This window comes from Lonchura striata, chromosome 18 (genome assembly GCF_046129695.1).
Source record: "Lonchura striata isolate bLonStr1 chromosome 18, bLonStr1.mat, whole genome shotgun sequence".
In the NCBI taxonomy this organism is placed as follows: Eukaryota; Metazoa; Chordata; class Aves; order Passeriformes; family Estrildidae; genus Lonchura; species Lonchura striata.
Window position 1 is genome coordinate 10,638,984 of NC_134620.1, and position 16,240 is coordinate 10,655,223.

A 16,240-nucleotide genomic window follows, 5' to 3' on the forward strand; every position below is an offset into this window, starting at 1 on the left:
GAACCTATTTTAAACTCACAGAAGTGGTCAAATTTAGTCGTGAGGGACCTTTTTGGTGCTGCTTTTGTTTGTAAACTCTGTGTGATTGTGCAAAGAATCATGTCTCTCCATTTGCAACAACTTATTATTGCTCTTCTGAAGAAACAGAAAGGAGAGGGAGGAGGGTAACAGTTTTCAAATGCACAATCATTTCTGCCAATGTTTTTTAGGTGGAATTACTTTTTCCTTTATGATGGCTCAAAAGTGAAGGAGGAAGGGGATCCTACAAGTGCTGGCATCTGTTATTTTTACCCTCCCCAGGTAACGTCTGCTTTATTTCAGTACCTGTAGAGGGGTGCTGATGGTTCTGGATCAGGAGGGGTTGGGCTTCCAGGTGATTTGGATTAATCCTTACTTAGTAGTCACAGAAGTTTTAAGAACTCCCATTTATCAATTAGCTCCAGGTGGAGCAGGGCTGGGCTCTTGGGGCACAGCAGTGGGGTTAAACTCTGCTTCCTCCCTGAGGAATGGGCCAGCACAGCCCAGCTCTGTCCTGGTGACATGAATGGATGAAAATTCCTCTCCATAAGTCCCAGGTCCTTCTCCTGCCTGGAAAAATCAATCAAATTATTTTTCTCCCAGAAATTTGCCCGTTCTACTGCTTTTGATTTATAGAATCCCAGAGTTGTTAAGCTTGGGATAGAACTTTAAAATCAAGTTCTGCCATGAGCCCAGCAACCTCTTTGCCACTAAACCATGTCCCCAAGTGCCACACCCACACATTTTCTGAACATTTACAGGGATGGTGACTACACCACTGCCCTGGGCAGCTTGTGCCAATTCCTGACAACCCTTTCTGCATATTGAGTTGAAATGATAATTACTTTTTATTTATACCTGAAAACAGCAGTGATTTTTTTTTTTTTTTCTGTGTTCTTTTAATGGGAAGTTAAAGCCTTTTCTCCCTGCAGACCATCCCGGAGCAGCAGGAGCTGCTGTGTGGGCAGATGGCCGGGGTTGTTCGCTGCCTCACCGAGATCTCCGGGGCCCCTCCCAGCCTGGTCCGCCTCAGGAAGCTCAAGTTTGCCGTGGTGGTGGATGGAGACTTCCTGTGGGTGAGTTCAGGAGCTCCAGAGCAGTCACAGAGTGCAAACAGCCAGCGGCTGAAGGATGGGATCAGACAAAGAGGGCTTATTTTTTATGATGTGGGCTTGCCATGCACAAATTTAATTTCACTCATAACTTAAATCCTGTTTTCTGAGGCCTGGCAGTTGCTTCAGTGTCCTGCAGAAAAATTTCAAGTGCCTCATTTCTGTGCCCACACCCAAAGGCTGGAAACAGAATCCAAAATCACAGATTGGTTTGGGTTGGAAGAGACCTTAAAGTTCCAGCCCCTGCCATGGGCAGGGACAACTTCCACTATCCCAGTCCTACTTGGCCTTGGACATTTCCAGGCATGGGGCATAACATGATTCAATGTGCTTCGGTTTGTAAGGACACAGTCACTGTTTGATAGTCTGATTGTTCTTTCCTTCTAGCCCTCAGCATCCCCAGATCTTTGTGTCCACAGATATTTAGATTATAAAGAGCTGTGTGTGACAAAAGTGCCCCCAAACATCCCCCGGGAACTGGGCTGAGGCCAGTCAGCCCCATTTAATTGGCACTGCTGCTTCTGTTTCAGCAGTTCAAAAACTAGATGGAGCATCATCATAATATAAATAATGAGTTAATTTGAATATTTTGAAGTATTTAGCTATTAAAGCACCAAGTTAGGTCATCTAACGTGGGAAGGGAGTGTGTCTGAAGCGCTGCATTTCTGATATTTATTTATCCTGTCTGTGCCAGGGCTCTTGTGTGGGTATGTTTACATTTCCTTTTCCTGTGATTCTGAGGGGTGCTTGCCTGCACAGAGTTGCCTGTCCTTGTGTGAAAGCGATGAGACTTGTTCTCACTTGTCGTGCCCGAGTTCTGTCAGGCAGCGTTCTCCATCCCTTGCTGTGTCTGCTGCAGGTTCTGGGCTGTGCTGTGGAGCTGCCTGACGTGAGCTGCCGGCGGCTCCTGGAGCAGCTCATCGGCCTCTTCACCTTCTACCACGGCCCCGTGCGTGCTGCATACACGGTAACAAGGGGCTGGGGACGTGGGGACATGGTTACAGGGGGCTAGGACATGGTAATGAGGGACTGGGACATGGTAACAAGGGACTGGGGGTGTGAGGACAGAGTAACGAGGGACTGGGACATGGTAACGAGGGACTGGGGGTGTGAGGACAGAGTAACGAGGGACTGGGACATGGTAACGAGGGACTGGCGATGTGGGGACATGGTAATGAGGGACTGGGACATGGTAAAGAGGGACTGGGGACATGGGGACAGTAATGAGGGACTGGGACACAGTAATGAGGGACTGGGACAGGGTAATGAGGGACTGGGGACGTGGGGACAAAGTAACGAGGGACTGGGACAGAGTAACGAGGGACTGGGGTTGTGAGGACAGAGTAACGAGGGACTGGGACATGGTAAAGAGAGACTGGGGACATGGGGACAGTAACGAGGGACTGGGGATGTGGAGACAAGGTAACGGGACTGGGACAAAGTGACTGGGGACATGGGGACACAGTAACAAGAGACTGGGACATTGTAGCGAGAGACTGAGGATGTGGGGATGTGGTAGCAAGAGACTGGGACATGACAATGAGGGACTAAGGACATGTGGACACAGCAATGAGAGACTGGAACATGGTAACAAGAGACTGGGACATGACAATGAGGGACTAAGAACATGGGGACACAGCAATGAGAGACTGGAACATGGTAACAAGGGACTGGGGACATGGTAACAAGAGACTGGGACATGACAATGAGGGACCTGGTAATGAGAGACTGGGGACACAGTGACTTTTGGGGAGATTTAAACACTGTCTGTGGTGCCCCAGCTCTGCAGTGTTCCCTTGTGTTGCCTTCCTCCTGCCAAGGGTCACACATCCAAGAAGTGGGACCTGGAAAAGTGGGCAGGTCACCATTGCTCTGAGGTCCTGTGGGGCTCTGCTGAACCTCTGCTAGATGTTCACCCTAAAAAGTTTCCCCTCAGTATTTTCCCCCACTTTTTCCTGTCCTCATGCTGGCAGGCCCTGTCCCACATGGATTGCATGGACACTTTGCAGTGACAGTGTTTGTGGGGGTTTTTGTCACCCACAGGTGTTTTCCCAGGAGGAGCTGAGCAGGGAGTGGGACAGGTACATTGAGCACATCCAAAAAAACACCAGTGACCTCCACAGGATTTTCAATTCTCTCTGGCATCTGGACAAAACCAAGGTATGAGCTTGTCCTCTGCAGTGCCCCAGTGCCACTGTGGTTGTTTATTTGCTGCTTGGGGCTTTCCCAGGATTCTGTGGCCCCACTGCCCTGGTTCTCCCTGCCCAGGTGGATCCCCTGCTTTTGCTGAAGGCAGCTCTCATCCTGCAGACGTGCCAGCGCTCTCCCCATGTCCTGGCAGGCTGCATCCTCTACAAAGGCTTGTAAGTAACCTGGTGTTTGTTCTCTGGAGGGTTAAATCCACCCCTTTCCAGGGCTTGGATCCTGGTGTGCATCCAGGGAGCAGAGCAAGGGCTTGAGGATTGCTCTTGGTTGTTGGCAAACCCATCAGAGCTTCAGGCCAGGCAGGCCCTGGCTGTCTGTGGGTCAGTGAGACTGAGTGGTTCATAGAATCATGGGATCATGGAATGGCTTGGATTGGAAGGGATCTTAAATTCCATCCTGTTCCACCCCCTGCCATGGGCAGGGACACCTTCCACTAGCCCAGGTTGGTCCAAATTTCATCCATCTTGGCCTTGGGCACTTGCAGGGATCCAAGGGTAGCCACAGCTTCTCTGGGGAAACTGTGCCAAGGCCTCCCCACCCTCACAGGGAAGAATTCCCTCCCAATATCCCATCTAACCCTGCCCTGTGGCAGTTTGAATTCATTGCCCCCCTGTTCTGTCACTCCAGGCCCTTGTGAACAGTCCCTCCAAGGTTGCCTGCTCATCACCATGAAGGAGTTCAAGACTTGGGTTTTAGTAGAAATCTGCTGGTTTTGATACTCAGCAGGACATGAGGACTGAATTTAGGCAGAAGTCACCAAGGAAAAGGGGAATGAGTGGATGTTGTGCTTTCCTAGCAGGGTTCCCTCTGCAGGTGTGCAGTTCAGTGCAGGTGTGTCCGTGTGTCCCTGGGTCTGTCTGACCTGCTGGCCAGGACCACTGTCTGTACTGCCAGGGTGTGCACAGGGGATGAGCCAGGATTCCCCATGAGAAATTCCAGCTTCTTTCAATCAAAGATGACTGAATGACTTCAAGGAAAGCCTCCAAGGTGGCCTTGAAAGACAGGAGGTGGGGAATTCCGAGAATTCCTTGGCAGCAGCGCTCAAGTGCCATTTTCCTTTGGCATGAACTCTTCCAGTGACTCCTTTTACGAGCACTGGAAATGTGCCACAGGTAGAGCATCTGCCAGAGGGTGACCTCATAGCTGCAGGCAGGACACTGAATGAGTCACTGCAGCACCTGAGAGTGAAAAGACCTGGACATTTTGCTTGAGGAGGGACTTGGGAGCCTTGTCCTGCACCAGGGTGTGCCACCTTGTGTCTCTGGCCTGTCTGGTAGAGAGATTTTGTCACCAAATGTCATCAGAGTTGTCTGAACTGATGATCTCCAAGTTCCCTCTGAAGCCAAACCATTCTGTGTTTCTCTGACTTTGCTTTGTCCTTTCAGGATTGTGAGCACCCAGCTGCCACCTCCACTCACTGCCAAAGTCCTCCTGCAGGGCAGTGAGTCCCCAGGCCAGGTATGGTACTGAGCACGTTCCCTGCAAGCAGATTCCTGTAAGGATGTGGTGTGAGAGCTCTTGTCACACTGACCTGGCATGTTCCACCATGGGGAAGGACAAATATTGGTGATGATGCTTAAAGCTGTTACTAGTTATGATTTAAAAATGTTCTAAGACTTCTACTCTAGGATTAGGGTTTTTTTTTTTTCAGTCTTTAACTTACTGAATTTGTGAGTTCTCATTTATGTGGTGTTTTGACTTGATTTTTACACAAGTTTTGGTATTTACTGGGAAATCCACCAAATGAGTGTCTGGCAAACAGTATTTTTCATTTGCTTTAAAACTTGTCAAATGTGAGTATTTATGTGATCAAGATATTCTATAAAAAAACCATCAGTATGCAGATATGAAGGCAGCCTTTGCTGTTCTTCTGCTTGAATGAAAGGAGTTTCTGTGCCCTAAGGAGGTGGTGGTGATAAATCTGGGCTCTGTCCTGATTTTTAGGTGTATTTTGGTTCTTGGGAAGCTCCCCTTGGCTTTGAAAGCTCCCTAAGGATCAAGACCCTTCTTGGCACCAAACAGTCCCAGCATTTGCTGGGGGGGTAGTGTGGGATCTGCTGTGGTGTTGGAGGACTAGGAGGGTGACAAAGGTGTCCTGGTGTCCCTGATCCATGCACTGAGCTGATTTTTGGCTTTTCTTGCAGAGTGAGCCTGGAGCTGAGGAGCTGCAAGAGCCTGGTGAGCATCCAGCTGCATCCTATGTGCTGCCTTCCCTGCATGGGAGCATGAGCTGGTTCTCTGGGATTCACATCCAAGCTGTGCTGGGTGCTGGAGTATCTCCAAAATACCCTAGAGGGTGTTGCTGCCACCAGCCAGCCTGTGCTGTGTGATCAGAACCAGCTCCTTCTGCTGGGTTTGCTCTTTTGGGTTTCATTCCAGTTCTGCAGATTCCCAACCCTGCCTGCCTTCATTCCAGTTCCCCATGTGGCCACTTGGCCACTGCCAGGCCCTGGTAACAGATGGCTGGTGCTTGCAGCCCAAACCTCCAGCCATCCCCTCTCAGCATCAGTGTGGAGATGATCTGCCAGGATGGAAACACGGAGGGGAAATTTAACTGTGTCAGGCATGAAGGGGATGAGCAGGGTGGGACCAGGCTGCCCAGCTCAGCTGGGATGCAGGATCGTGACAGGCCTGCAGCTCCTGCAGAAGCCTTTGGGATGATGAGGTTTGGTTTCTGGTTTTAAGCTGGGATGTGTTTGTTGAATCCTCACCCCTGCCCTGCTCTTGCAGAGCCTCTGCTGCCGCCGGGTGTCCGGATGCTCCCAGTGTTCCTCACAGCACAGGAGGTCTCTGCACTCCGGGACTTCCCAGTGGAGTGGATGGCCAGGTAGGAAGCAGCCTGGCCAGAGGCAGGATTTGCAGCAGGAGCTCACACAGGCGCTGTGTCCCTGTTGCCTTTGTCAGTGTTTCCCCTGGAGCTGACTCAGGCTCTGTCACTGCCTTTGGAGCTGCCTGAGGCCCTCAGGCTGGGCAGAATTCCCGTGTCCATATGTCCATATCCCTGCTGTGAGCAGCCTGGAGCAGAGCTTCTTCCCCAGACCAGCTGTGATCTCTTGTCCCTCAGCTCACAGCACTGCTTGGTGGATGAGGGAGGGACATTCCCAGGAGCGTGCAGTGTAAGATTCCCAGGCTTTTCACCTGTGTTAGACCTCAGCCCACTCTTTTCTTTGTAGCAGGGGATGGATCAGCCATTGATCAGTGCCAGGAGCCAGTGGGGTTATCAGCTATGGGATAACTCCATGCAGATCCTGCTCAGTGTTTCATCCACTTGTCATCTCCCACTAGGTCACCCATGTCCCCAGCAGGCCCCAGAGGAGAGGCAAGTGCTCTCTGCTCCCAGGCAGTTCCAGAATCAACAGGAGCTCGTGAAAGCCAAGCCTTGGATGGAATCTCTGTGCAGAAGTCCCATGAGGACCCTTCGGGCACACCTGCCCCAGGAGATGCTGTGCAGTTGGGCAGCCCTGCAAGTCCTCTGACAGACTTTTCCGGAATGGGAGCTGGCACAAGGAATTCTCCAGCTGCAAACCTGAGCAGAGCAGGCAGTGAAAGCTCAGAGCTCAGCAGGAAAACATCCTTCCCCTCAGAGAGCAACACAGAGCAGCTCCCAAGCCCTTCCTCACTCCAGACTGAATGTACTTGGACTACAGGTCCATACCTGGAAGGCTTCTCCTTCCCCAACCCTTACTCCGGGGAGCAGGAGAGCCAGGACAAGGGGGAAACCCCTGCAGATTCTGATGTTGGTCACTGTGCTTCCCAAAATTCCCTTTCAGTCAGCCACAATCCAGCTGTTCCCTCTCCTGCCCGGGAGCTGAGCAGAAGGAAATCCAGTGAGGAGGACAAGCCATGGCCTGTGAGCCAGGCCCATGTATCTGGAGGAGGAGACAGCACAGCTGGTGACCACGTGCAGGGCTTGGATTCTCTGGGCCCTGCTGGACACGCACAGCTCCTGGGAGCAGGGCTCCAGGGGGCTCTGCCCAGCGCCCCTGCAGGGGACAGGCTGGGTGGCAGAGGGGGTGAGCCAGCCCAGCTGAGCCTCTACGTTCACAGCATCCAGGACTTGGTGCTGTCGCTGCTGGCCGAAGAGCAGCTGCGCCGGGACCGCGGCGCCGTGGAGGACGTGGTGAGTGGGAAAGCTCTGCCCCACTGCAGCTGCACTGCCAGGGGGCACGGGGCTCACAGGAGGGAGCTTTGAATCGTGCTCCCCGTGCCTCCATCACCTGCTCCGAGCCGTGCCGGGCTCGGCGGCTGCGTGGGAGCTGTCGGAGCGCGAGCGGAGCCGCGTCTCGCAGGCAGCTCCCGGTGCTGCTGTTGTCTGGCACTGCCGGCACCGGAGCGCAGTGCGGGGGTGTGACAGACACCCGCGGGCTGCCAGGGGGCTGTGCTGGAGCTGGGATTCACTGGGGATCCCTGTCGGTTTGGTGCTTTTTGGGAAGCGAGGTTGGTTGTGTTGAAGCCCCAGCACGTCGCCGCCTCTCCCTTGGGGAGCAGCTCAGACGTGGCTGGCAGCAGGTCCCAGAGAGGTTCCCTTGGCTGTGGGAGCCTCCAGGCTGCTCCCTGGGGCTGGGGAGAGGGATGCCACGTGGAAACTGCACCTGGATAACACCAGAGCAATCCCAAATGTCCCTGTGGTGGGATTTCAGTGCCCAGACTCCCCTGTGAGCAGAGCTAACAGGGCTGCAGGGGCAGGATGTGCTGGCCCCCATCATTCCCGGGAAGCAGCAGCTGCAGAGCTGCTGCCTGGCCTCTGCCTCCCTACCAGGAGCTGAGTCAAAGCTGCAGAGCCCTGTTTGATATGCCAGTTGCCATAGGAACAACCTAATTTCCTCACCCAGCCAGACTGGAAGGTGGAGGGAAGCTCAGACTAATGCAGAGCCTCAAGGTTGCTCCTTCCCCTTGGGGCTCTGGGACACCTGGGGCCCTGGCAGCTGGGGAATGTCTGCTCTGCACAGCAGGGCTGATGTGCCTGGTTTGGGATTGCTGCCAAATCAGCTGAGCCCAGAGGTGCAGCCAGGCCCTTTGCACCAGACATGGCACTTTGTCCCCTTTCTGCTTGTCTGGAGCAGCAGGGGGACACAGGCAGGTGGGAATTGTCACTCTGGAGAGCGGAATCCCTATTGCACAGGGATTGCACAGTCCATCTTCCTTGATGCCCTGCCCCGGTGCTGACAAGCTCTCATTCCATTCAGGTTCCTCTTTTCCCAAACATCCTGCTTCCATCTCACGTACCCTTGTTTTGGATCTCACCAAAACTGCACTGTCACACAGCTTGGAATTCAGCTGTGACTGGACTCTTCTGCTGCACCCTTCCGTGGGTGCAGGTGTGTTATCCCTTAGGAGAGGTGCCCTGCGTGTCCCATTGTCCCAGGAGGAGGAGCAGTGTCTGAGGAGGTGCAGCTGGGCTCTGCTGCTGGTGGATTTGAGGCACAACCTCAGCTTGCCTGTCCTTTTGTTTATCTGTATGTTAAAAATGACCCTCGGCTCTCAGGGATGTCAAAGATTACTTGTAATTAATGGGGTTTTTTGAATGCTTTGAGGCCCCCAAATGACACCAAAGAAGGTTAAAATATGCTACTTGTGCAGCTGTGAACCTCTGGGAGGGCGGGTTCCATCCCAGACTTTCCCTGCGGGGTGGGAGGCTCTTGGCCTCGCCTCCTGCTGCTCTTTAGGTCTTATCCCTCCATTTCAGTGCACAGAAGGGAAAAATCTGTGCCATGACAGGGGTCAAGGATAGGCCAGGCACTGCCGTCCTGCTGAACAAAGCCTTGATCCTCTCCCCAGTAGGGGAAAGCGCATTGGCAGGATGAGGATTATGGAGTTAATCTTCCCAGGAGTGGTGGAGCACCCCTGCCTGTGCCCTGCCTGTGCCCAGGGAGCCTCGGCATGACCAGGGCCTCTGGGCTACTGAAAATCCATCCAGAACAGCAGCTTGGCATTCATTCAGTGCTTTGTTGTGTGTGTTTGTACTGCCTGCTGTAAGCAAAGGAATGTCCCTTGCTGGGGCTGTAAATCATGTGAAATGAGCCCTGGAGAGTAATGGTTGATGGTAAATTAATGGGGCCTTGCATTTTCCTGTAATTAGTAGCATCAGGTGGCTTAATGGCTGATTTTCAGGTTGAAGGGCCCTTTTCTGAGTCATAGAACTCCAGACTGGTTTGGGTTGGGAAGGACCTTAAAGCCCATCCCGTTCCAACCCGTGCCATGGGCAGTACAGCTCCCACTGGACCAGGTTGTTCAGAGCCCCATCACTGCCTTGGGAGCTCTCTGACTTCTCTGCTTCTCTCCATGCCAAAATTTCCCAGCTCTTTTAGGTGGGAGCCTGGACAGCAGAGTGAGGAAGGGTCCTTCTGTCACCTGAACTCCTTCCAGAACCTCCTTGAAGCTCAGGTGAGGCACAGGTGAGGCTCTGAACTTTTCCTTTCCCTCTGCCTGCAGTACCACAGCAGCCTGGCCTCCCTAAATGGCCTCGAGGTTCACCTGAGGGAGACCCTGCCCAAGGACTCCTCGGCCTCAGCCAGGACAAACTACAGCTTCACACACTATGATTGTGTCCAGAACGTCCTCACGGGTGAGCCTTCATCTTCTGGGCCTGCAGGAGGGAGCAGTGAGGAAAATGGGGTTTATGGGTGATTATTAAAAAAATACGGATATTGATCTAGTACCGGTATCCAACTGTGACGGACAAAAACTCTAACAGTTTAAAGTTAGAAAGTGTGTGTTTATTGCATGTGGGATCACTCCCAAATCCACACCACAGCTTCCAGGTGATTACAGAGTCCTTTTATCCATACAAGTATTGAATACCCAAAATACAGATACATATTCATCATTTTGATACATCCCATTCTTCACTTCATATGCTAATCACTCCAAAAGCCATTCAGCATGGGTAGTTTGTTCCTTGAAATGGGTGAGTGTCCCTTTCATGGGGAGGGGTCCCAAAATGAGGAAGTCAATGAAGTCTTCCTCCTTCTGACCTTTCTACCTTTTCGATGCAAATATGACAAATGAACTCTTGGTAGAACTCCCATTCCTTGTCTTCAATTGGTTTCAGAACAGAGGAGGCCCACAATTGTCTCATGTTCCTAAAAGCTATTTGTCAGTTTGTGTATTCTTCATTATAAACCCAGCTAGCTAAACATTGTGCTGACAAGCAATTATTAGTTAACTTCTAACCCTTAACTTCATCAAGGCCTACTCATTTATTATTATTATTTTAATTAACTCCAGTAAGGCTTATTTCTAACTTAGCTCCTCTAAAATCTCTAAATTCCTTCAAGTTTACGTTTCAATGGGAACCTTTCCTCACACCTCAGACACCATTCCTCAGCAGAGCTCCCACCACAGAGCCCAGATCAAAGCCCTGTTGGGAGAGCTCTGTCTCTTGGGATTGAGGGTGTCCCCAGCCTGTTGTGCAGCTGTCCAGGGTGTGTGGCAAGCTCCAGAGCCCTGTCCTGCTCAGTGAACAGTGCAGAGTGGGCTTTTAACACCTCCTCTCTCCTGTTGTGCAGCCAACCTGCCCCACAGCCCCGGGCCCCTGGAGCGGCACTTCCTGAGGGCAGCCACGCTCATCCACTCCGACTTCAGCCAGCTGCCCACGGCCTCAGAAGTGATCATCAGGTAAGGGCTGCTCACACCCTCCTGTCCCAGGCACAGGGCTGCTCACACAAGGGCAGAACCCCTTTCCAAGGCTTTTGTTACCACACACAAGGACCAGTCACAAGCTTCATTCCCTAAGACTGCTTTGACTTGTGGGTTCCTGGATGTAGAGAGGCTGCAGTGGCAGCAGGAGGGTGGACTGAGGGCACAGCTGAGTGGTGCCATGGCTTGGATTAAGATGCAGCACTTGCACAATTGCCAGTTCCTGGCAGCGTAAGGTTCAAAGACACAGTTTTAAATTTAGCTGTTCCTAATAAATTTGTGTCTCGGCACGGAGCCAAAGGCGCCCAGAATTGGCAACCTAGATATTGTTTCCTTGCACGGCTTGTTGGGTTGGAAACACACTGTGATGTGCATGGCAAACTCAATTGCGATGCACCAGGCAGGATGGTCTTATCACAGCCAGAGCCCTTCCCAAAACCCAGAGCTTTTCCTGACATCCAGAGCCCTTTTCCAGGCCACTGCTGAAGTGGACACCCCTTTCCTCAAGTGAGCTGGGAGTGCACAGATTTCCACCCACCTGGTCCTGCTTGTTTGTTCAAAACATGATGACATAAAAGATGCTTCTGGGAATTACACAGTTTCACTGCTCTGGCACCGCTTGCCAAGGGAATGTGAATCACACACTTCAGTGCTGGAGAATTCCTTGTTTAGCATGAGCTTTGCTGGCTCCTTAAATCCAATCCCAAACTGACTGGCTAAACTGGCATATTCCCTGTTACCCCGAAAAAAGCAACTCCATGTGTGAATCAGTCTGAGTAACACGATGACTAAAACTGCTTTCTTTTATGGAGAGCTGTCACAGAAGGGTGTCAGCAAACATAGCAGTTGCTGCTTTCCTCCTTCGAGGAGGAATCCAGGGTCCTTGGCTTTGCTCCCTGCCAGCCCTCCTGCCAGGAATACTCTGGGAGGGGGGATTCTTAGTCTTAATTAATGTTTTTAATCATAGCTTTGGTGGTGGCTGAATCTGACTCTTGTCTGAGCTTCATCGCACCTATGAGTGAACTCGTGGCTCCTGCTGCAAGGTGATGTGCTGGGGTTTGGCTGTGGCCAGCAGCAGTGGGAGAGGAGGAATGTCAGGCACGAGGAGTGTCCCAGGCTCATGGTGTCCTGGGCAGGACTGGCAGCAAGGGGAATCTTGCACACATGGAATCCCAGAATCATTAAGTTTGGAAAAGCTCTCCCAGACCATCGTGTCCAACCTGTGACCAGTCCCCATCTTGTCGGAATCTGAGGTGTTGATGATTCTGAGACTGTAGAAAGTCTCTGTCTTTCTGCCCCACTGCCAAAGCAGAAGCCATAATTGGTCTGTGCTGGTTTCCAGGTTGTTTATTCTGTTTATCTCTCACATGTTCTGCTGCCCTGCCCAGCTCTGTCCTGCAGGGCAGCATGTGGGGCTCTGCCCTCAGTGGGATGTTACAAACATTAAATACCAGAAACTCCCTGGGCTGCATTTACAATAACGTGCCAATATCTGTCACCTACGTTGGACAGTGTGTCCCCAGCCTGAACCAACAGAAAAATGCCAACACCACAGTGAAACATGGAGGGCATGAAGAAGGTGAAAAAGGACAAGGCACACCCAATTTCCTCCATCTTGTCCCCTTTGGACCCCTCATCTAGAATCCTAAAATTTTACTTTTGCACCCGTGCCACACTTAATTATTACTTCTATCAAACACTCAGAGCTGGCAATTCATCCTGTGAGATAGAAAACTCTTTTCCATGGGCAGAGATCACAGACAGTGTCTCTGGGGGCTCTGTCCAGGGGGGTTCCTGACCCCTGCCAGGGTCCCAGGCCTTCCAGGGCAGCCAGAGGGAAGCCCTGGATTCCCACACCACCTTGTCACCCAGTCTAGAGCAGTGAGCTGGACTCGGTCACAGGTTGGACTCGAGGGCCTTGGAAGTCTTTCCAAAACTAAATGATTTGGTGATATCTCACTTTCCCTTTTAAGGATGCCAGGACCCTTTAGAAGGAGGGTCTGGATTCCTGTGACCTTCAGGGGTTTGGTGCCTGTTCAACTCCATGTTCCCATACTGAAACATCTGAAAGCCCCTCTCAAAACTTGGGATCCCAGTGCCCAGCTGTGACTCTTGCCCAAAGCTGTCAGTCTGAGCCCTGCCTTTCCCTGCCCCTCCAGGAACGCCTCCACAGCCGTGTACGCCTGCCGAAACCCTGTCCAGGAGACCTACTTCCAGCAGCTGGGAGCTCCACTCCGCAACTCAGGCGTCCCCAACCCACATGACAGTGCCTTCAGCCTGCCCAGCAAGGCCAAGCAGAAGCTGCTGAAGCATGGGGTGAACCTGCTGTGAGCTGCTGTGCTCAGACAACGGCTCAGCCCTGTGAAACGTTCATCTCCAGTAAGGAAAATCTCAGCTGTTTATGCCCACAGAGACAGGAGGCCCTGCCCTGCCTCTCCAGGCTGAGGAAGGGACACTCCTTCCCCTGTCCTGCAGCATGTTTTGGGCCGTTGCAGGTGTCACTGACAGCATTTACCAAAGACTGAGGACAGAACGCAGTATCTTGGGGCTCTTGGTTTACATGGACTTTACAGGAACTCTCTTGGTGCTCTGCAGAGTCCCCACGTGCCTTGATCTGAGGTAAAACCTCACTTTGCTCTGAGTTGCACAGCCCCCAGGCACTGCTGGCTTTCAGAGATGTCAGCCAGGCACTGTCTGTGCCTGCCCTGGTCAGACTTTGGCTTTATTTCTGTCCCTTAATCCATGGGAATGATCCTGCCATGACGTAGTGCCTTACCTTGGTTGGCAGTGCCTGCCTGATGTCACATGGGAGCAGAACAAGAGCTGCAGAGCTCACAGTCCCCCTGTGGGTGCTCCCAGGAGGTTTTTACACAAAAACTGTCCCTGTCCCTCCACACCTCCCTGGTCAGTGATGGCCCTCCTTGTGCCCACCTGGATGCGCAGCCTGACAGGAGCTGGGTAGTGGTGGTGTGAATGTCCCTCAGCCTTGTGCTCCCTCCCTCCTGCTGCAGGATCTCACTTCACTGCTCTTCCTGCTACATTTGCCCACACTCTGCAGACCCTGAAGTTGCCTCTTAGCTGGTGGGACCAAAGAGGTTTTGTATCCCCTCAGCAGCTGTCCCCTTTCTGCTCTGACAGTGTCCCCACTCAGTGCTGGCCAGGGGGGCCTGTGATGGTGGCTGCTTAGAGTGAGGGATGGATACCAGTGTTTGGCAGGGCTTGGAACCTGCTGCTGCTGCAGACACACCCCTCAGTATGACTGTGGAAATAAAGGAGTCTCCCAGGCTCATCCCAGCACTGTGTGTCAGCAGCCAGAGTCACGTTGTTGTCATGTTTGTGGTTCCTGGTGTGATGGGCTGGGTTTTGGGAGCTGTTCCCTGTTTAGCTCCTCCAAGGGTGGTTCCTGCAGTGCTGGGGTTGAACAGGCAGAGCCTGTTGGTTCAATCAGTCCTGCAGAGCAGCTGCTTGGAAGCTTCCTGATGGATAGATGTGTGACTGCTGTCACCAAAAGATGGTGAGCAGAGACATGGACATGGGGAGGTGCTGAGCAGGCTCAGAGCTGGGCACAGGAAAGTCACCACTGCCACAGCTCCTGTGGCACCACACCAGCACAGACAGTTCCCAGAGTTGCTCTGTCATCCCAGGGCTGCTCCACAGACATTGCTGGGAATTTCAGAGGACTCCAGAGGACGAGCCAGCTGCTTGCTCAGGGGTGGCTGGGCACAGATGCCACCCGGCTGCCAGCCCTGGCAGCTGAGGAGGTGTTTCAGCAGGAGCTGCTCCCATCCTGGGCATGGAAGGACTGTCAGGATCCTGTTGGCAGTGTAGGAGGGGAAACTCCATGGGAATCCTGAGCTGGAGCCACCCTGGTGACTTCCTGTTTCAGTGGCATCCATGTGGAAGGTGGCACAAGGTAAGGTGCTGCTTCCCTGCTGACTTCCCTGCACAAATCCACTGGGTGATGGACAAACTGCTCTGCTTCTGCAGGGAGCACAGGGAACATCGTGAGGAAGAACATCAGGGAGGCTTCGTGGGGTGGGAGAAGGCAGAAGGGATGAGGGTTGTGTGCTCTGGGATCCCTGCTCAGCTGAGCCAAGTGACCCCTCTGGGAGATGCTGCTCTGCCTGTTCCTTCTGTGCCCTCAGCAGATCTGGGTTCCCTCTGCAATTCCCAGGAAAGGAAGCCTTGGAGCACCAGGAGCAGCTCCAGCCTGCTCTGCTCCTCAGGGAGATCCACTTAGATCGTGCCTGGGTGCTTGGGAAGCCGTTGTTTGCTCTAGCAGGAAACACAGAGAAGTGGAAGGAAAAGCCTGAGAGGGACAGGAGGGAGATTTGGCACAGCAGCAAAGCACAAACCGGATGGATGCTCCTGCCTGCTGCCGTCAGGGATGCTGCTCTGCAATCTGCTGAGCCTTCTGCCAGCCAGGAACAGCTGGGCTGGCTCTGCTCCTTCAGCTGCTGGGGCTGAATCTGCCCCCCCAGCCCATGTCTGCCCACCCAGCCCACGCCTGTCCTGTGCTGCTCGGGAGGGAACAGCACACAGAGAGCTCCCGGCCTGTGCTGGAGAGGATGCTTAAAAATGGGGCATTTTAGCATCAGGGGATGAGGAGCAGCTGGGCCTGTCTGAGTGCTGCCAGGGGGGCTCATGGGGAGCAATTCCTGCCCTGCCAAGCTGGCTTTGTGCTTAAGGGGGTGAGGCATTGGTTTGCAGGCAGGTGGGTGGGGTTTGAGCAGCACCCTCTGCCCTGGAGCCGCTCCTGGGAAGCTGCTGCCTTTGATGAATCAGTGCAGGCAGCTGGAAGCAATTCCTGAAATGGTTTATGGATGCTCTGGCAAGGCTGATGGCTTCTGTGAGGAGCTTTGGGCATGCAGCTGCTCCTGGGGATGGCTGGGGACAGTGTCTGCTGCTCTGGGCCAGGCAGCAGGGCTGGAACCCACAGCTGTCCCCTACCAGCAGGCTGTGGGAGATGCTCCCTGTGCTCCTTGGCAGCCTGGGCTCCACTGACATCACAATCCCAGGATGGTTTGGGTTGGAAAGAACCTCAAATATCCATTTCCAAGTCCCTGCCATGGCCAAGGATTCACCCACTAGACCAGGTTGCTCAGGGGCCCATCTAACTGGCCAAATGCAGGCCTGGGAGGCTGTAACTGGTCAGGACAGTTTCCATGGGCTGGGTGTTTTTGAACAATAGCCACGCTCACTGTATCCCTGGCAAACAGGCCCGTGCCCCCTCCCACCCTGCAGCTCCTGCTCTTTCCAGGCCACTT

The 16,240-nt window shown here is 53.1% G+C and overlaps 1 protein-coding gene across 1 annotated transcript; it reads left to right on the forward strand.

The window, feature by feature from the left end:
- The first annotated feature begins 37 nt into the window (after positions 1-37).
- On the forward strand, positions 38-13,384 carry HPS4 (HPS4 biogenesis of lysosomal organelles complex 3 subunit 2). The gene is made up of 12 exons (XM_021544592.2): positions 38-300; positions 951-1,094; positions 1,990-2,097; positions 3,174-3,290; positions 3,399-3,493; positions 4,721-4,793; positions 5,480-5,513; positions 6,066-6,162; positions 6,621-7,455; positions 9,768-9,900; positions 10,844-10,952; positions 13,133-13,384. The coding sequence occupies exons 1-12, from the start codon at positions 199-201 to the stop codon at positions 13,302-13,304; spliced, it is 2,019 nt and encodes a 672-aa protein (XP_021400267.2). The 5' UTR covers positions 38-198; the 3' UTR covers positions 13,305-13,384.
- The last annotated feature ends 2,856 nt before the right edge of the window (positions 13,385-16,240 follow it).